The 21,518-nt window shown below is 46.8% G+C and overlaps 2 protein-coding genes across 9 annotated transcripts in view; one reads left to right on the top strand and one right to left on the bottom strand.

Annotated features, from left to right (window-relative positions):
- The window catches only part of TXNDC16 (thioredoxin domain containing 16), an 84,721-nt gene extending 77,677 nt beyond the window's left edge, over positions 1 to 7,044 (bottom strand). For 3 of the 8 annotated variants that reach the window (XM_037901304.2, XM_037901307.2, XM_027832067.3), the window contains exon 1: positions 5,402 to 6,441. The gene's annotated coding sequence lies outside the window, so the exon portion shown is untranslated. Of the gene's footprint in view, positions 1 to 5,401; positions 6,449 to 6,916 lie in introns of those variants that run through there. The other 5 variants (XM_043550145.1, XM_043550146.1, XM_037901309.2 and 2 more) reach the window with 4 other exon arrangements.
- The window catches only part of GPR137C (G protein-coupled receptor 137C), a 28,096-nt gene continuing 13,053 nt past the window's right edge, over positions 6,476 to 21,518 (top strand). Inside the window, exons 1-2 of the mRNA XM_037901303.2 lie at positions 6,476 to 7,153; positions 21,238 to 21,281. Coding sequence (XP_037757231.1) covers positions 6,797 to 7,153; positions 21,238 to 21,281 — 401 coding nt within the window. The 5' untranslated portion in view covers positions 6,476 to 6,796. The remainder of the gene's footprint in view (positions 7,154 to 21,237; positions 21,282 to 21,518) is intronic.

The following is a 21,518-nucleotide window of genomic DNA, read 5'->3' as shown; positions in this document are numbered from 1 at the left end:
CGTGAGCTACAGCTCCGATGAAGTGAGCTGTAGCTCACGAAAGCTTATGCTCAAATAAATTGGTTAGTCTCTAAGGTGCCACAAGTACTCCTTTGCTTTTTCCTAACTTTTGAGTACTTGACTTTGCAACCTTAATAATGTTCCTTTAATATTGTGTGTGTGTGTGTGTGTGTGTGTAAGTAATGTTTGTTTTTCTGGGGGCTGAGTGAAACCTCACTGAAGGTAGAAGAGCTGCCTCTTCATTGAGGATAAGTGTAAAAACAATCAAGCTTCTTTCTACAATAGATAGCTGAAGCAATAGAAGCCGCCACTCAAAATACAGGCCACGCCCAAAGCTGGTCAGGAATCTGACCTATGTGGGTGGAGGAGTTTGAATGCAAATGCAGGGGGCGAGCTATTCTTGGATGGAGATCTGTGTGTGAGAGAAGGAGCAGAAACACCACAGACACACACAGATGGCAGCAAGGAAGCCCCAGAGACAGACAGACAGAAGCACTTTGTAGTGTGAACCTAGGAAAAAGCAAAGAGCAAGAGAGCTTTGTGGGCGCAGTACTGGCTGGAAAGAGGCTTGGGACTATAAGCAAATAAACTGTCTCCAGCTGTTTGATTCCCAGTGTGTTCAGGGGAATAGGACTTTGTACATTCTTGTAAATAAACAGGATTGCATCATGGACATACCAGACTACATCAATTTCTCCTCCTAACAGAAATAACCCACAAGACCCAGAATATTGATTATTCACTTGAGTCCAAAGGGGTAATTATTATATATTTGGAGGGCACAGTTATGAGTATGAATCTGTTCCTTTCTGTCACCTGTCCTGCAGAACAGGTCCAGATACTACATACTGTGTTTTGACCATGGAGCTATGTGCAGATGTGGTCGCCCCATCTCAAAAAAGATATATAGGAATTGGAAAAGATTCAGAAAAGGGCAACAAAAATTATTAGGGTATGGAACAGCTTCCATATAAGGAGAGATTAGTAAGACTGGAACTTTTCAGCTTGGAAAAGAGACGACTAAGGGGGGATATGACAAAGGTCTATAAAATCATGACTGGTGTGGAAAAGTAAATAAGGACGTGTTATTTACTCCTTCTCATACCACAAGAACTAGGGGTCACCCAATGAAATTAATAGGCAGCAGGTTTAAAACAAATAAAAGGAAGTATTTTTTCACACAATGCACAGTCAACCTGTGGAACTCCTTGCCAGGGGATGTTGTGAAGGCCAAGACTATAACAGGGTTCAAAAAAACTAGATAAATTCATGGAGGATAGGTCCATCAATGACTATTAGCCAGGATGGGCAGGAATGGTGTCCCTAGCCTCTGTTTGCCAGAAGCTGGGAATGGGCGACGGGATGGATCGCTTGATGATTACCTGTTCTGTTCATTCCCTCTAGGGCACCTGGCATTGGCCACTGTCGGAATACAGGATACTGGGCTAGACAGACCTTTGGTTTGACCCAGTGTGATGATGTTGACATAATCTGGGACCGCATAGATTATTGTTTCAACCAAGCTCCTACAGTGGCAACAAATCTTGTATAAGGGGAGTCAAATAAGTTGTCTAGGACAAGGTTATGGTTTGTTGGTTATGATTATGCTATCTATATGTGTGTATAATTTTCGTAGTTATAGTTATGAATAGTGGCTCTATACTGTCTGTATTTCAAACTTATACTATGCTTCTGCGTGACACGCCAGACAAGTTGGTGTCAGCTCTGCCTAGCCTGCCTGATGGCCCATTAAGGACCATCAGCTGCACAACTGACCCATTGAGAGAAGGCAGACAGGCCTTGTGACTCAGCAAACTATGCAGGGACTTGCCCATGTGACTCCAAACTCCATTTTGCTGTAATTTTCCACAGTAAGAACAAAGAGGTGTTCTTACACTTAGAAAAGACTATAAAAGGCTGATGCCTCACCTCCATCTTGTCTTTAATCCTGCTTCATATCTCTGGAGGGACTTTGCTATGCTGAAGCTCTGAACAAAGGACTGATGACCCATCCCAGCTGTGGATGTTCTCCAGAGCCTTGATTTGAACCTGCAGTTTATTCCATCACTGCTACAAGCCTGAACCAAGAACTTTGCCATGACTGTATGTAATTGATTCCATTTAATCAATTCTAGCTCTCATCTGCATCTTTTCCCTTTTATGAATAAACCTTTAGATTTTAGATTCTAAAGGATTGGCAACAGCGTGATTTGTGGGTAAGATCTGATTTGTACATTGACCTGAGTCTGGGGCTTGGTCCTTTGGGATCGAGAGAACCTTTTTGCTTTTCTTGGGGTATTGGTTTTCATAACCATTCATCCCCATAACGAGTGGCACTGATGGTGATACTGGGAAACTGGAGTATCTAAGGAAATTGGTTGTGTGACTTGTGGTTAGCCAGGGGGGTAAAACCAAAGTCCTCTCTGTCTGGCTGGTTTGGTTTGCCTTAGAGTAGGGTTACCATATGTCCATATTTTCCCGGACATGTCCAGCTTTTTGGTTCTTAAATCACCATCCAGGAGGAATTTTTAAATATCTAAAAATGTCCGGGATTTCGCCATTATTATTTTTCCCCAAAGAAGAGTTGATTATTCAAGAGAGTGAATGCTGATCATTTGAGAAAGTGCCCGCTTTTTCCCCCAGCGCTTGCACCACGAAACAGCTGTTTTGCGCAGCTGGGAGGGGAGGGGGAACACGGCGCACTGTGGGGAGGAGGCAGGGCCAGGGTGGGGATTTGGGGAAGGGGTCCAATGGGGCAGGGAGGGGGCAAAATTGGGGAGGGGACTTTGGGGAAGGGGTTGGAATGGGGGCAGGGAAGGGGTAGGGTTGGGGAGGGGGCCGAAGCAAATACCGCCCCCATGGAGTGTCCTCTTTTTTTGAATGTTCAAATATGGTAACCCTACCTTAGAGGTGGAAAAACCCCAGCCTGGGGCTGTAACTGCCCTGCTTGAAGCAATTTGTCCTGAACTGGCACGCTCAGTGGCGTGCCACCAGAACCAGCATGGTTACACCCAGTCTGGCCATTCTTATGTTCTGGTACCAACACGTATACATTGCTGATTTCAGTGGGGCTTGTGCGTGTACAGCTAAGGGTGGAATCTGGCCCATAGTATTTATTCCACAGATAAACAAGAGCTGGCAAGAGCCAATGGGTTGTGCCTCCACCAGAAATGCAATTTACAATTTTCCTTTCGCTCAGACTGGAACGACCATGTTTTCCGAGGGGGTTCCAGTCCCAGCTCCAGCTTTGGCTGTGATTGATTTAGTCAGTGTGATTTTCCAAAAGCGATTAGGGGTTTGGGATGGGTTGATTAAGCTTAAGACACTTACCCCCTGAAAATCAGGCCTCGAGGGTGTCTCCAGTTGGACACCCAAAACCAGTGACCACTAGCCATAGTGGAAAATGGGGCCTACGTATGCTGTCTGCAACATGCTGATTTGTTACTTTATTATTTGTATTACAGTAGATTTCCCCATGCTCCAACTAAGACGAGGGCCCCACTGCACAAGGCGCTGTACATAGTAAAACAGCAGCGGCCCCCACCCCCACAGAGCTCCCAAAACAAAGGGTGGGAAGAGGAACACACAGAGGTGAAATAATTTCTCCACGGTCAGGATTAGAACCCAGGTCTCGGACATTTAACCAATGCTCTATCCATTAGAACACACTGCCTTCCGAGCTCTTCACTGGCTGGTTTTTGGTTACAATGTATATTTCTTTAAATGCTCTGGCTAAAGAAGACTATTTGTACATAGCGTTTATTAATGTTTCATCCGCTTTGAAACAGGGAATGCAAGCACTCTGGTAAATGGATTGGCCATGTAGTTTCATTGTGGCATCTGTAATTATTCTATAGCCTTTACAGATATTCAACTCCTGCTCAGGGCGAGCAGTCCCTTTACAGTCCATGCTCAAAACAGAGCTGAAGGTAATATTGTCTTACCTAAACTATATCTGAAGGAATAAATCATTGATGCTTTGGCCAGCAATTGAACTTGCATGCCGCCCTTTCAAGGAGCGGGAGTAATAAGACAATGTTGTCCCAGTAAATTAAGTCTGGTAACAGAAAGGTAGACAGGGTACACGCACTCACTCTGACTGAGCTCCCACCACGGAGCTAGGCACCTCCCAGTTCAGATCCAAAAACCAAGCCCCAAAGAGCTGCCCGTTCTCAGAGGATGGGGGAGGGACTCATCAACAGGGAGGAGGAGTTAAAGGAGGAAAGACTTCAGCCACTTTAGTGAGATTTATGCAGTTAAGAGCTGGTGCAGAATTGTTTTTCTTTGGTATATTTGTATTTATATTCAACAAAGTCCTTGCCAGTTTGTTTGCATCACTCAGTTAACTGGTTGTGTTCCAACATTGCAGGGTTTAGTGGAAAGCGCATTGAATGAGAGTGAGGAAGCTCCGAGTTTTAATCTTGGATCTGCCATTGACCCCCTGCACAGCCTTACGCATGTCCTTTCATTTCACTGCCTCAGTTTCCCCATTTGTAAAATACTCATTTGTCTCCTTCACGGGGGTGTTGTGAGATTATGCGTATACAGCCCTTTGAATATACAGCTCCGTAGGAATGGGTGTGAAATGCTACCCAATCAGAAGGCTTACACTTTGAATGGATGTGCTTTTTACACCTAAGGAGCTGGAGAATCAGGCCCATAAAGCACTCTATAAGAGCTATACAATATTATTATTATTAATGTTAGACGTTTACACTAGGGTTCTACATCAACTCTTTCCAGGAATCTGTGTGTCCCATGCTATTTCCTGTTTAACCTCTCACTGGTTTTAAATCAATGGAAAAGCAAAAATACACAAACAGGGAATTAGAAGATATACAAGCACTCCAGCTGCTTTGATCATTTCCAGGGTGCACATAAGCCCTAAAGCCAGCTGAACTTGTCCCTTTGTATAGGGGAATCTCTAGGGGGTATCCTATACCCTCTCCTCTGTTACCAACCCCACTTTAAATTACTAGAATTGTTTAAAATCTAATTTACTTCTCACCTCCAGTGCTGTTTGCATCTCCCTGGCAGCTGGGACAAAGGAAATAGCCCTCAGGACACTTTCACTTAGGTTTCACTTTCACTTTCCGGTTCTCACTTCTCAAGTCAGCTCCCTGCAGCATGGTTTGGGTTGCAAAGGCTGCAGGAGCCAATGTTGTCCCATCTGGTTACAGTCAAGTGCAAAGCCCCTGTTCACTGATGCATGTTTTTGGATGGAAACAATTTTTGCTCCTGGTCAGGGACTGAAGCCGGCTTGTCTACACATTGCCTCCTGCCCTCTGTCTGCTTGTCCGGCCTGGCCTTAGGGACCCTCCCACTGGAGTCTGTGGAAACCCCTGCACTGTGAATAGATCAAATGGAGCACACCCCAGGATGGCTTTGGGGCCTCACTCACCTGGCAGGCGCTATCGCGTGTTTCAGACACCATTTTTTGCCCCGAGGACAGTGGCGTGAAGTTCTCCATCCGTCCCTCCTCTGGCACGGGTGGGATGGGATCACATCAGCCCCGCGTTACCTCCGCTCCTGTGTGTCTCTAGGCCTTTCTTGCCGAGAGTGGTGGCACTGGATGCCTCCAGCGGGCAGGTAACAGGGCTCACCCTTGATAGCAGGAGGACACAGGTGCTGCTCCACAGTTAGGGCTGAAAGACCCAGGCCAAGCTAAACCTTACTGTGCTGGAGATCTAGGTATTACCTATAGCAGTGGAGATCTCTGAGCTTCCCTATAGCAATGAGGATCTCTGAGCTACCCCTATAGCTGTGGGGATCTCTGAGCTACCCCTATAGCAGTGGGGATCTCTGAGCTACCCCTATTGCTGTGGAGATCTCTGAGCTATCCCCTATAGCAGTGGGGATCTCTGAGCTACCCCTATAGCAGTGGGGATCTCTGAGCTACCCCTATAGCAATGAGGATCTCTGAGCTACCCCTATAGCAGTGGGGATCTCTGAGCTACCCCTATAGCAGTGGGGATCTCTGAGCTATCCCTATAGCAGTGGGGATCTCTGAGCTACTCCTATAGAACTCGGGATCTCTGAGCTTCCCTATAGCAGTGGGGATCTCTGAGCTACCCCTACAGCTGTGGGGATCGCTGACCTCCCCTATAGCGATCTCACTAGCAAACCCTCTATAATAATGGGGATCTGTTGGGTCCGCTATCGCAGTGGGGATCTCTGCGCTAACCCTACAGCGACGGGGATCTCTGCGCTGCCTCCCCGCAGACCTTGAGCCGCTCCTGTCCCCCGCACAGACCCGCCCGCCCGCACAGGCCTCTCTCCGCGCAGCTGATCCCAGTCCCAGGCAGCGCGGGGCTGCGGCTCGGGAGGGCGCACCGCACAGCGGCGGCTCGCTGAGCTGGGAGAACAAGCCAGGCGGCGGGAGGCGAACAAAGTGAGGGAGGTCGGAAACCGAGTCGGGCGGCGGCGGCAACCCAAGAACAAAACGGAGCCCGGACAGCCCACGGAGGGCGGGCCGGCTCTGACTGGCAGGCCCAGCCGCCACCGGCAAGGGCAGAAGGGAGCGGCGCGGGCGGGCCCGGCGGGAGCCAATGAGAAAAGTCTGCCGTCCGGAGCGAGCGCCTCAAATAATCTGGCTCAGCTGATCGGCTCCAGCCGAGAGTTGTTTTCGAAGCGAGGGAGCGCTGCAGCCGGGCGGGCGGGCGCGCGCGGGCTCTCTTTTGTTGCATGGGTTTTTAGCCGCTGCTGTGAGTGGGGTGGGGGGGGGACTTTCCCCGCCCCCGGTTTTTACACCCCCCTCCCATCCCCACCTTTTATCCCATTGCCGCTCCCCCGCCCCATGAGCGGGCCCGTCTCTGCCCCCGCCGCCGGGGCGATGCCCGCCATCCCCTACCCGGTGGCGCTGGGGCTGACGGTGCTGCACACCGCCCTGTACGGCTCCCTCTTCCTCTTCGCCTACCTGCAGCTCTGGCTGCTCCTCTGCGCCGGGGAGAAGCGGCTGAGCTACCGCACGCTCTGCCTCTTCCTCTGCCTGCTGTGGGCGGCGCTGCGCACCGTGCTCTTCGCCGGCTCCCTGCCGGCCGCCCCGCCGGCCGCCCCGCTGCCGCGCCCGCCCTTCGCCCGCTGGCTGCTGCACTGCTCGCCGGGCTGCCTGCTCTTCGCCAGCCTCTGCCTCCTCCACCTCTACTTCGCGGAGGTAGGTGCGGGGCTGGGGGGGTCCTGCGCGCGGCGCTGTGTGTGTGTGTGTGTGTGTGCGCGGGGGGGGGGGGGGGGGGCACACCAAATTCTGCACGTTGGGGGAGAGGCTGCGGGGATTTGCCCTGATTTCCTTGCCCACAGAGAGAGACACACACACGCCCCCCCACAGTGTCACTTAGGAAGACAAATAACCTCCGGGTTGCTCAACTGGGCTGTGTTGTTGTTGTGGGGTGTGTGTGTGTTTACCAAATGCTGCAAACTTGGGGCTGGGGAGGGGGGAGGCTGCGGGGATTTGCCTCGATTTCCTTGCCCCCCCCCCATACACACACAGTGTCACTTGGGAAGACAAATAGCCTCCGGGTTGCTCAACTGGGCTGTGTTGTTGTGGGGGTGTGTGTGTGTGTGTGTGTGTTTACCAAATTCTGCAAACTTGGGGCTGGGGAGGGGGGAGGCTGCAGGGATTTGCCTCGATTTCCTTGCCCCCCCCCCCCCCCATACACACACACACAGTGTCACTTGGGAAGACAAATAACCTCCGGGTTGCTCAACTGGGCTGTGTTGTGTTGTGTGGTGTGGTGTGGGGGAGGTTTTAAGGGGGACTAGATAAAGTGGTGATAGCAGGGGCTGGACGGTTGCCAACCATTACGTCACCAGCTAGAGCCTCTTTTGCTATTGTTGCTGCGTCTTCCCCTCTCTCTCACCCCCCCCCCCCTTTTTTTTTTTTATTATTAGCAGGTTTATTCTTCTGCCCCTTGTTGTGCTGAGGTTCCAGGGACCCCGCGCTCACCCCTCAGACCCGAGGCTCGGGGCTAGAGTCGCTGTTCAGCCCCTAACACAATGGGCCACTATTTACTGGGACATCTGCGAGGCCATTTGGGTGGCTTTTGTTGTTGTTTGTCACTTGGCTTTCGTGTCTCTCCCTCCAGAGCTTATTTGTGTGTGTCTAATCCATCCCCCCCTCAAATTCCCCCCGATATTTATCCTTAGCCCGGCCTCTGATGAACGGCTCCCCCTTTGCATGGACTCTGATGAAGCAAGTCACAAACTAATCTGGCAATACTTTCCGGCTAGCTGTATTATTATCGTTGAGATTGCCTTACTCTGCAGCTCTCAGCTGTTTAACACCCTCACAAAGGAATCTCCAACCCACTGAAATCCTTCAGTCACAGGGGAATTGATCTCATTTTCCCTAGGACATTGGCATTCACATGATAACACACAAGATGAGCAGTACAGTTTCTTCTACATTTCTTCCCTTTTCTCCTCCCCCCCCCCCCCCCCCCAAAAAAAAACAACCCTGAACACTGGTGAAGCTGTCAATTTTTAAAAACTGTCAAAGCTATAAACACATAAGGTAATAAAATAGGTGGTTATGCAACGTTTGTTGTTTGACAGCTGTCTTCTCTGCCAAATTAGGATTTATCTACTAGTAGGTATTCAATATGTCCCCAAAAGGCAAAGGGAAGAGGGGATAATTGGGCTCGTATTGGTAACAATGTGCCTAGATTTTGTTACACGTGTAAATTACTTAAATACTGCAGTATGTTTATGTGCATCGGGCTTTCTTCAAAGCTAATTCTGTTTATGAAATTGCAAACTAAATTCAAATGGGTGAGGTAAAGGGAAGGACAAACTTTCTTTTGCAAGGAGAACTGACTGGGGGGCGGGGGAGATGGGTTTGAGGAGGGGTGTTTATTTTTTTCCTTGCCTAGTTCTAGCATCAAGACAAATATTAATCTAAATGTCAATACCTATGGAATTTGAATTGGGGAGGGGGAATCTAGAATAGCTTGTCTTTGTTAAAAATTATGTTCACATACTTGGTTGGGGGGCCGGAGCCTCAGCTAGCCTCTGGAGTCACATACACTAGAGCACTGGTTTACAACCTTTTTTATTTGTGGACCCTTTTTTAAAAAAAAGTTAAAAAAATTCATGTGGGAGTGTGGATCCCTTTGGAAATTTTAGGCCTAGTCTGCAGATCCCCATTGGTCCATGGACCACAGGCTGAAAGTCGTGCAAAGTGGGTGTAAAATCCTTGTGGGTCAGAATAGCAGCATTTGCTTGCACAAGTGTGAGCAACTGCACTCCGTGCAAGGTGGTGGACAACTGGGCCCATGGCGTTTCTGAGAAGGCAGGGGTAGAGAGTGCCTGCAATGTCTAAACCAGTGGTGCTCAAATTTTTGTAGTGGTGATCTGTTTCACAAAGCAAGCCTCTGAGTGTGGACCCCTGCTTATCAATTAAAAACACATATATAAACACTATTCTAAATGCTGAAGGTGAAATGGGGTTTGGGGTGGAGGCTGACAGCTTGTGACCCTGGTCATAACCTTTTGACACCCTCCCCACCCCCCAATTTGGGAACCCCTGGTCTAAACCATTTGTTCACCTGCCCTCCAGAAGAACTGAGCTGAGACCCAAGAGCTCTACAGATGAAACTGGCAAGGTTAGACTGGAACAACCCCCTTGTGTTTACACTTCTTACTTTGGCTCTAAGATTGTCCTAGATTGTTAACTAATCAGGAAGGAACTGCCTTGATTTAGCTCATGATGACCCAGCTAAATTCATACAGGGCACTCTTAATCTGAAACAAGAGGTGCCACCACAAGGGGGCCACTCCAATCTAAAAACTGTTCCTAAATGGAATTAAAAAGTGGGTGCAACTCTTGCATTGACAAGGCCTTTAGTATAGAATTACAACTTGCTAAATGGTGACACTGTCCTTCAGTTCTTGATAATGATCTGTGAATGGGTGGTATGGAACTATATATCTTTCTACTGTATTTTCCACTCCATGCATCCGATGAAGTGGGTTTTAGCGCACGAAAGCTTATGCCCAAATAAATTTGTTAGTCTATAAGGTGCCACAAGTTCTCCTTGTCCACCTAGTAACATCTTTGGAGCTGTAGATGTAGTTCACCATGATTCAAATACCTGACTTGCAAGCTGGTGGTAAAGCACCTCTTTTAAAGCAGAAGATTAGGCTGGCTACCCATTGGCTTTCTTGGAGAAGACTGAATAATCAAGGCCTTTAGGACCCTGTAGAAACATGGCTTTTTTTTTCTCCCCCCTCTCAATGCTTTTATATCTCATGTCACTGTGGCTCCCAGCTGACCTGGGTGTATCAAACTCATGCTTGAATTGTTTGTGAGCTAAAAGATGAAAGTGGTGCTGGGGTGTGAGGGTAAACTGTACTAGGCTTCTAATTCACAAACCCCTACTGACAAATCACATTATTTCTGTATGAATTACCTGTTTGAAAAACACAATTCCGTGCCCTTCCTCCCCCCCAACAAAGTGCAGAATAAAAACAGACTAGGATTCTCTCTGGGCTTCCAGCCCCACTATGTAATTTTCTTGTTCAACTTGTCAGCGCTCATTTTGAGAGTCTTATTCTTGGTCGCCAGAGACCTGCTGCTTTAGCAGTAGCAGTTGTGGTTTTCCTTCTGTTGCTAGCTAGTTACGTACTTCGATGCTCCTAATGAAAAAGCAGTTTGATACATAACCCACATCTCTCCTTACTCCATCTCAACTCATTAAAAGAGGTTCTGCTTTCATCTTAACTTCATCAGGCTTATTCTGAGATCTGGTTTCCTTGGAGATGTCCAAGTCAGCAATTTGACTCAAATGGGACACTTTTTCCCCCCATCATGCCTCCAAAGAGGTGTATCTCCAAATTATAAATCTAAGAGTTAGCTTGGAGACTGAACTGTCAATGATACTCCAGATGAAACCTAAAATAGCTTCTTCTCCACCCCCACCCCACTGCCAGTGGCCATCTTGGCATCTTCCTAGTAGGCTAGTTCTGAAAGAAGTCTTCTCCCTCTACTGCCAGTCACTCCCTGCCTTGATCATCTGGAGAGGCCCCTTGTGAGTAACTTCAGCCACAGCAACCACTTGCTTCCCCTTCTACAAAAGCCTGCTTGCAAGTGTTGCCTCCTCATCACTCCCTATCGTGTATAGCAATATGACTCAGGGCTCTGCCTTGCAGGAGGCGAAGAGGTCCTCTGGCAGGCTGCATCACTAAGGTTGGCTTATCCATGACCTCCAACCTGTCTGGGTTTCTCTTCCTAATTCTGCAACTGACTAGACCACTTCCCCTTCTGTACATGCACATCTGCTCCAGTGTAATTAAATCATACCCAGCCTGGGAGTTCTTGTATCCCCAAAATATCCAAGCTAGATGAGGAAACTGAACAGTTCTGTCACTAATCGGTGAGCTCCCAAGATGCTCCACATTCATTCTTGTACCCTTAAACCTTTCCTCATTAGCTTTATCTGGTTCTCCTATATTTCTTCAACAGTATGACTCTCAGGATGGGTTCACTGGATGGTGGGAATCTTGGACAGTGTTAAAACTGCCTGGTTCACCAGCTAAGGAGTCTCCAGAAATTGGAAGTGCCCACCACCATGTGACATAGTAGATATGCTGCCACCTTTCTGTGCTGGGAAATGCAGAGTGCATCCCAGCAAGCCCTTGTGATTTGTCAGTGACCTTATGATCGGGGCACTAACATTCTGGGAGGGAAGAAACTAACCTTCCACAGTTTCTGTTCTTGGTTTCCTCTCTTGGTTAGACTGAAAGATTTTTTTTTTGTTTGTTTGGTTTTGGTGCAAACTTTGGGCACTTCTGGGGTGTGGTCCTAGAAGAGCCTGTACTATTACACTGCAGGGGCTTGAACTGTATGTGATTGTAGCAAAGATGTACCTTATACAGAGACCATATAGCCACATAGCTATAGCTGGCATAATTCTGTAGTGTAGAGGCAGCTCGTGCCAATGGAAGAGGTCTTCCCATTCCTGTAGGAATACCACTACCTCAAGCAATAGTAGCTACATCAATGAAAGTATTCTTCGATGACATCGCTGCAGCGACACTAAGAGTTTTGTCAGGGTGTGACAACGTCGACCTAACTCTTGAGTGTAGCTGGCTCTTAATGACAAAAGAGCATATCCAAATGTGACTGCTTCATGGTGACAACACACCCAGATGTCTCCATAATCACTCTTTAAATTAGGCAACCATGTTCTGTCTCTTATCTTTATACTTGGAGAGAGGGACTTCCAACAACTTCAGGTGAACCAAGATCGTTCTAAGGAGTAATATAGAATCCGGGCCGGCCAACTGAAAGCAGTGGCTAGAGGTACATCCCTGTGCTCTGACTGTTTGAATGGGGGACTTTGGAGGTAACTGCCTGTGCTGAGTGTTTATGTGGAGTAGTTACAGCTCTTAGCTCCTTCCTTCCTTCCTAGAGAGACTTCTCCTTTACAACTCCAAGACTGGATGGCAGTGATAGTACAGCAGTGAACAGTCCCTCTGTATGTCAGGCTGGCACAAAGAAGCTCTGCTTGACCAAGGGACCTGTATAGGTCCGCCAGGCCAATATGGCTCAGCCTGCTAGGGCTTTTTGTTTCCTCTGCCCCTTCCTTTTTTCCTCTGCCCCTTCCTGTTAATTTCCAACTTGATTCCAGGACATGTGGCCATATTAAAACTTTGTAGCTAGAAATCTATGCTCTTATACATACTAACTGCTTGGGTGGTGGAGTAGCATTGTATATTTATGATGAGGTGGACTCTAAAGAAATTGTAAGTGATGGAATGGATAAAGTCTGTTAGGGAAGAAAGCTGCTAGATGTTCCCCTGATAGTGTTTGGGGTGTGCTACAAACCACCGGGATCCAGTTTGGATATGGATAGAGACTTTTTTATTGGTTTTAAAGAAATATATACTACTGGGAATTGTGTGATTATGGGAGACTTTAACTTCCCAGATATAGATTGGAGGACAAGTTCTACTGATAATAGAAGGGCCCAGATTCTCCTGTATGTGATAGCTGACCGATTTCTTCACCAAACAGTTGGTGATGAACCAACAAAAGGTGATGCCATTTTAGATTTGGTAGTAATGAGGACCTAGTAGAAGAACTGGATGTAGAGGACAACCTTGGTTCTAGTAATCATGACCTAATTCCAATTAAACTAAATGGAAGGATGAACAAAAATAGGTCTGCAACGAGGGTCCTTGATTTCAAAAGAGCAAGTTTAAAAAATTTAGGGAATTAGTGAGGGAAGTGGACTGAACCAAAGAACTCAAGGATCTGAATGTGGAGGAGGCTTGGAATTACTTTGTCAACGTCGCAGAAGCGATCTGAAGCCTGCATCCTGAGCAAGGGGAAAACATTCCTAGGGAAGGGTTGCAGACCGAGCTGGATGAGCAAGCATCTCAAACAAGTGATTAAGAGAAAGCATATAAGAAATGGAAGATGGGATGGATCAGCAAGGAAAGCTACCTCTTGGACATCCAAGTGTGAGGATGAAGTGAGAACTGCCCAAAGCCTAGCAGAGTTGGCCCTTTCAAAGGGAATTAACACTAATAATAAAAGGTTCTGTAGTCCTATAAATAAGAAAAAATGAGGAAAAGATGTGGGACTGCTAAACACCGAGGATGGGGTGGAGATTAAAGATTATTTAGTCATGGCCCAACACCTCAACAAAAACTTTACGCTCATTTAAAAACTAAGGCAATGAAGATTTTAGGGATAGTAGCACGGTGGCTAATGGTAATGAGGATATGGAGGTAGAAATTACCCCATCCAAAGTGGGAGTCAAACTCCAACAGTTTAATGGGACTAAATTGAGGGGCCTGGATAATCTCCATCCAAGAACATTTAAAGAACTGGCGCATGGAATTGCAAACCCAATTGCAAGGATTTTTAATGAATCTGTGAACTCAGGGGTTGTACACTGACTGCAGTTGCTAATCTAGTTCCTATTTTTAAAAAGCTACAGGCCTGTTAGTTTGACCTCAATTGTATGCAAGGTCTTAAAACAAATTTTGAAAGGGAAAGTAGTTAAGGACATAGAGATGGATGGTAATTGGAATAAAATACAACATGGTTTTATAAAAGGTAGATTGTGCCAGACCAACCTGGTCCTCTTCTGTGAGAAGATAATTGTGTGTGAGTTTGTTTTAAAGGGAAATGTAGTCAGTCTAATCAACCTGGATGTCAGTAAGGCATTTGAGACTGTTCCACATGAGAAATTATTAGTTAAATTGAAGAAGATGGGGCTTCATGTGGGAATGGAAAGGTGGAACCAAACTGGTTAAAGGGGAGGCTACAACAGGTCATACTGAAAAGTGAACTCTCAGGCTAGAGGGAGGCTACTAGTGGAGTTTCTCGGGGATCAGTCTTGGGACCAGTCTTATTTAACTTTTTTTATTACTGATCTTAGCATAAAAGTGGGTGTGTGCTAATAAAATTTACAGATGACCCAAAGTTGGGAGTTTATTGCCATTATGGAGAAGGATCAGAATATCATACAAGAACTGGGGGCAATAGAAACAGAGTGAAATTTAATAATGCAAAGTGCCAGGTCATGCGTTTAGGAACTAACAAGAATTTTTCCATACACTGGAGACTTTTCAGTTGGAAGTGACAGAGGAATAGAAAGACCTGGATGTAGTGGTTGATCACAGGATGACTATGAGCTGTCAATGTGATGCGGCCATGAAAGACTAATGTGGTCCAAGATGGATCAGGTGAGGTGAGGTGAGAGACAGGGAAGTGTTAGTACCATTATACAAGGTGCTGGTGAGACCTCATCTGGAGTAGTGTGTGCAGTTCTGGTCTCCCATCTTTAAGAAAGATGAATTCAAACTGAAACTGGTGCAGAGAAGGGCTACTCGCATGATCTGAGAAACAGAAAACCTACCTTATGAGAGGAGACTCAAAAGAGCTTGGCTTCTTTGGCCTAACCAAGAGAAGGCTGAGGGGAGATGACCTCTCCCTATAAATACATCAGAGATATATACCAGGGAGAGAGAGAGAGGAGTTATTTAAGTTATACACCAATGTGGACCTCAGAACAAATGGATATAAACTGGCCATCAACAAGTTTAGACTCAAAATTAGGCGACTGTTTTAAACATCAGAGAACTGAAGTTCTGGAACAGCCTCCCAAGGGGAGCAGTGCGGGTAGAAAACCTAACTGGCTTCAAGACTGAGCTTGATAAATTTATGGAGGGGACGGTATGACAGGACTGCCTATGATGGCACGTGGCCCACTGGTGACTGCCAGTGTCAAAAATCCCCAACTGCTGGAGACAAGACATTGAGTTACTACGGAGAATTCTTTCCCAGGTGTCTGGATGGTGGGTCTTGCCCACAGGCTCAGGGTCTAACTGATCACCATGTTTGAGGTTGAAAAGGACTCTTCCTCTGGGTTGGTTTGGCAGAGACCCTGGGGTTTTTTTAACCTACCTCTGCAGCCTGGGGCATGGGTCACCTACAAGTTTAATGTAGCGTAAATGGATTATCTGTAACTCGAAGTCTTTAAACCATGAATTGAGGACTTCAGTAACTCAGCCTGGGTTTAGGGCACTATTACAGGAGTGGATGGGTGGGTGAGGTTCTATGGCCTGCAATGTGCAGGAGGTCAGACTAAGGTCAGAAGGGACCATCGTGATCATCTAAAGTCTACGAGCATCCACCTGTCAAAGGCTTGACAAATCCACTTGCCAAGGGAAAGTGGGGAAATGTTCTCTGGCAAATTGGAAGTTCACCTGTCAGTTTTGGCTGCTTTCATTATATAACTGGAGTCCTCTGCAACCCCAAGACCCTTCCAAATGTGTAGCTTTCTTCCTGAGCCTGCAGGCTCTGGAAGGACAGGTGTGAACTGTCTAAGGCCCAGATCTCATGTGTTCCTTCCCCAGCCCCTAGAGCACAACTGGTGCACAGGCTAGCTGCTCTGAAGGATTCTGCTGGCACTTAGGGGAGGTTGTGAAAATGTTCTTGCTCCTCTCCCATAGGGCTGCTGTTCCAAATACAATGAGTAGCTGCTGCACTGCTTGTGCCACTGGATGGGGTAGGAGCACTGGGCATCTGACCAGTGAATCAGATTAGCAGCAGGTCCACCAGCTCCATCACTGTTGCATAGCAGCATCAAGGAACCCCTGAATTCCCCAGTCCCTGACTTGCTGTGCAGTGAATTTGCACCATGAGGTGGGGTTCCCCATTCATCTCAAGAGGCTGATTATTCTGTCTTGGCCTGCTAGGGTTTGTTCTCCCCCCCCCCCGCACCCCCAAAAGCTCTTGACACTGGCCTGACTTTGCTCCCATCCAAATTGATGGAATTTTTACCATTGAATACAAGGGCAGCAGAGTTAGGCCAGTGTTGAGAGGTCTGGAATTCCACCCTTTAATCTTGAGGGGTAAAACTCCTAATTCTGGGGGCTACAACTAAATCCCTATGTGCCCTGTTAGCAAATAAGACCCTCTTCTAGGTGGCAACCTACTGGATAACTTGTCATGGGTTTGCAAATAGTATAAAGCCTTTAGTAGCAGTAAGCTATGGCCTGCCTAAACTGTTAAAATTGGCATCGAGGAGGTGAGACCTAACACACGACGATGGCGTTTATTCAAGTCTCTCTCCTGCCAAGGCTTATTGATCATTACAAATATTTCAGGGTGAGCAAAATTTGGAGTACTGGTCCTGCATGCTCATCCTCAACTTTTCATGGCAGCAGCTGAACAAGAATCCCAGAGCTTTGGGATGCTCTAGAAACTCTTTACAAGACCGCTTCAATGCTTGCATCAGTGTCTAACTGTCATGGACAGGGAACCTGCTGCCTAGTACAGCCAATTAAGTACTAAGAAATAGACTCTTTAGATCAAGATAAACAAGGCTTCCTCTCTGACCTCCCATCAATGGCTCAGTCCCACTGGGAGTGCAGGGGATTTTAGTGTAGCAAAGAGTGCTGGGGGAAGAAAGCACAAGCCAAACACTCTGTTCTACTTTAATCTCTTAAAAGCCAGGTCTGAGCTCTGACTTGGGCCTTTCAGAATAGTCACTCAGGATGATGATACAAACCTCTTAGTTGACACACAGATGTCCAGGATACACAAACACTCGCTAACCATGGACTTCTCCAGTTGACTCATCTTGATGTCCCTCTTGCTGGTTTCAAAACCAGAAAATCCCCAGCATAGCCGGCCCATGTCCCGCTGATATGCCAGCAATAGTCACAGTTTGGAGGAATATGGAAAAAGCCCTTGCACTGTCAATACCATGGTGGAGAAATAGCTCTTCAGGATGGATTGGGAGGCAAAATATCTAGTCTCAGAAATAAGTTGAGCTTTTTTTGGTGATCTTAAGCCAGTCTCTAGCTACTAGGCCTAACAGGCTTGGGGGGTCAGATTATCCTACATCTGTTTACTATGTGGCATTCTTCACCTCTGGAGAGTCTGGTACTGGCCACTGTCAGATGGGATACTGTACTAGACAGACCTCAGGAATTGCCATATTGGATTGGACACATGTTCAGTCATGAGTGCTAGTGGCCATTTCATTGTGGCAAAGGTTTCCTAGAAGCCTTTTGCCATCTGTAGTTGCTGAAACTTTGTATTCTGAAGCCTCTCATAATGTGAATTGGCAGCTTTGATGGCTCAGAGGTGAAGGCAGAGGGAGATGTCGGGTCAGAATGTTGCCCAGTTAGTCAGCAGCAAACTGCGGTTCGTCAGCCACAAAACACCCATGCTGTGGAAGCTGTAGGAGCTTAGCCTTTCAGGATAGCTTCCTGCAGCAGTGGGTGCTCTTGTGCAATGACCATACAACTGCTTTAAGATCCAAGGGCAAGTGTCTGCTAGAACCGGTAAAGTCTCTTACTCCCAGTCCTTCAGCAAAACCATGCCAAGCTTCCTTCAAAGCTGTGCTACCCCATCAAACTTGCCACCTTGGCTTCAGAAATCTTGAGACTATGAGTGTGACTCTCTCTCTCTCTTTCAAAACTCTTCCTTGCCAGACTAGCCCAGTAAATACTCATATCCTTGTAAGCAACAGCCAATGCTCTCCAAAGACTAAAATCACGTTTCTTCTCCTCCTGTGTAAGTACTTTCATTATTCGTACGCTGAAAGTAGTGATGTTGTTGTGTTACAAACCCTCACAGCCTGAATGCAAGTAGCAGCCATTCTACTTGTTAGCTGCGTTGAGGCTGTTGCCAGCTAACTTCCACTGAAAAATAGGGCTCTTTACTGAATTAAGGATTAGGAGATAGGAAGGTCATGATATTCTTGTCTCATGCATCTCAGTAGCCGGAGACTTGTCTGTCTGGTTCCTGTACCCTTAGAATCTTTCAAAGGAGCCTACAGGGTCTAGGTGCCAGCTTCACTGAAGTTCAAACCCTGCCTAAGTCCTTGGTGAAGACACTGGAAGCATTAGTCAGCACCGTATGATGATTACTCACTGCAGTTCGAAGCGCAATAGACACTTGATCTAGATGGAGTGACTCCCTCCTGCCTTGCTACCACTTGCTCAAAGAGGTTAAGAATCTGCCTTCTCCGGAGGTGTGCAGGCATGTTCTAAAGGACAAAGTCTTATATTGATGCTCTGATTGGTCTCAAAATATGAGAGCCTCATTAGCCTCTGTTTTAGAACATTGTCAGGGGCTACTCTTGGGCACACTGGCCCTCTGGCTAGGGCAGGAGGGGGGTCCAGGACTCCCCACAGCAGACTGCCTGTGAGGGTTCTTACCATGGCTCGGCTTCCGGCCTGGCCAGGGGGTGGGGCCCTTTTGGGGGGGGGGGGGCGGTGAAGGCCCAACTCACCCCTTTCTCTCTCCCACCCACCTCACCCCTTGGGAAGAAGCTGGTGCCACCCCAGAACCTCAGACAGGTGTGAAGCAGTGCCGCAGGGAACCCAGGTCAAATGCCGTCCTGGCGTGATTCTGACTGGGACTTGAACACTGCATTTCAGGATTGTCCCACCCAATTAGGACAGGTGGTCATCCTACACATCTTGTCTAAAAGGTACTACAATAGTATGTCTTCTGAGGCATCCTCTGAAAACTTACCTGCTGGTCAGGATCATCCTGATAAAATATGTGGCAACGTTGTATGTGAAATTATAAAATTATGCATGTATGATGATACTAACACATGTTCCAAACCCCACAACCCTGCCGAAACTGAGGCGGGGAAATAGGTTTGTCCTAAACAAAGCAATGTGTTCTCTGCTTAATTTGCATTTTAAGCAGTAAACAGAATAATCAAACCTGGAGGGAAACAAAGAAAGCTGAAACAGGAGCAAGAAATCCAGAAGGGAACATCCTTCCACATAGACTTTTGTCTCGTACTTCCCAGCTGGAAATATTTTGTTTTTTCTTTTTCTAGAGAGGGATTGAAACACCCCAGGGCACCATCTCTCTTCTCCCTGCCCATCGCATTCAGTGCACCTGAAGTGACAAAGAAAGCAAGTCTTGAACTCTGACAGGGTGTGACAGTGGGGGGTATTTACTGGTAGAGTCTGCATTGGTGGTGGGATATCAGGGTGGGACTTCACTTGAGGGTTGATACATGAGCACATAACCTGAGCCCAGGAGGGGGTTGGGGCTAGGTGACACCTTCTGCCCAGAAAACTGGACAAAGGCTGGAGGAGAAGCAGGGGGTGTGGTTGGGTGAGACTGCTGGAGGGGGGGGTTTCAGTTTGAAGCTGGCTGGGGAAAACAGAAGGAGGTGCAGCATCAGGGTCAGCCCCAAGATGGATCTGACTGAAGGGTCCTGTTTCCTGTACCTTCAAGCTCTGTTTTGGACTATTCCTGTCTTCTAATAAACCTTCTGTTTTACTGTCTGGCTGAGAGTCCGGTGAATCGCAGGAAGTGGGGGGGGGGGGGGCATGCAGGGCCCTGAGTCCCCCAAACTATGACACAGGGATTCTTCAGTAAGACTGCTGAAAGCATGTGTTAAGAAACTTTGCTTGACTCTGATCTAGTGTGTTTGTTAGGTATTTGTATTTCTTGTAACAGTTTCTGACTCTTTGTGCATCATTACTCTTACTCAATGTTTGTAGCTAATCTTGTTTTGCTGTTTTATCTAATCCAGAGTGTTTAAATTGAAGTGTCTGGGTAATTCTGTTTTGGGTAACAAGTTATGTGCATGTTATTCACTCAAAGGAATAACAAACTTAAAACATTTTGTACTGTCAAAGGGCGCTGGGCAATACAGGACATACATGACTGCGGGGTATGCTGGGGTCCTCCTGCAGTATAACCAAGGCTGGTGAGAAGCAGGGTGTAACTGACAAGTTGCAGTTACAGACACTCAAGGTGTGGCTTGCATGCTGGAAGGCCACTTGTGAGCAGTCCAGATGGGAGCTACTTCAGCAAGGCATTGTAAGGTACTCAAGGTTACAGGGCAGGGGTGACACCTGCTCATTAGTCTGGATTGTACCCTTTTATGTCACATGTACCCAACACCCTTTTTAAGAAGGAGAGGTGCTTATAGCCTCAACTTGCCCATACTGCTCCCTTCCCAATTGAAGAGCTGCTCCAAAGATTGACACATCACATGAGCTGCTAACTTTCGTCACATTTCTAGTCACATGAAATTGTAAATCTGTCCTCTACTCTGCAGAATTCAGCATGTCTGGGACTTCAGCCTTCTGAAGAATTTCTTCAAATATATGGTGAATCATTAAGCAAATATAGCCAGCTGAGCTTCTGCCAGGGTGAAGAAACCCAGAAGCGAATGTGCACGTACTCTATTGCAATATAGTTTTCCATGAGTTCTAACGTAATCAAATATAAAAGGCTAACCAGAAATAGCCCCCTAATGTCTAATTTAAGAATAGCAGCTAAAGCCCTTTCTTTAATAAAGAAATTAAACATGACTGAGGTCCTACAATATTCAATACGAAAAGCTTGTCACAACTTTATTTTGCTGAACAATGTAGCTCACATTCAGCTACTGAAGACCAAATCCCACTCTCCTTGTAAAGTCCTTCAGAGCAAGACAGGATTCGCAGTTATTGCCCAACGAATAACTGGATTCATAAATTACTTGCTTAGCTACTAAAACAGTTGTTTAGACTAAACTCTCATGACCTATTCAGTCCACCTAGCAGAACAGGTTAATTTTCTATGTGGCAAATGGTTGCAGGCTACAAACAGTATTAAGAGTATGGAGAACTAGAAACCCCACCCTTTTCTGCCCTTTTGCTGAGCAGAATCCCTTCTAATGTAATTACAACATGAACTGTAACACATACTATGGGCATGTTAGAATAACTTTCCACACTCTTCCTTTGTAGGTTATATTCAAAGTCAAATGTGCAGCAGAATTCAATAAGTACAAGTAAGTGACTCCTCTTCTTGCCTACCCCAAACATGCTCTCATTGGGTGTATTAACAGTACAGCGTATCTGAAAGATAGATTTCAGACACTGACTATCAAACGCTACATTCAAACTTCATAGCAATAGCTTTGTTTTGTCTCTTACTGAGATGTTTAACAAAGATTAATTCAGTTACCTCAGAGCACAGGGTGGAAAGCAAAGCCCTGAAGAAGTTGTGGGCTAGTCACTGGGCAGCC

The sequence above is a fragment of the Chelonia mydas genome, chromosome 6 (assembly GCF_015237465.2).
Source record: "Chelonia mydas isolate rCheMyd1 chromosome 6, rCheMyd1.pri.v2, whole genome shotgun sequence".
NCBI lineage: Eukaryota > Metazoa > Chordata > Testudines > Cheloniidae > Chelonia > Chelonia mydas.
Note: the sequence above shows the minus strand (reverse complement) of the source record. Positions and strands in the feature narration are given on the sequence as shown.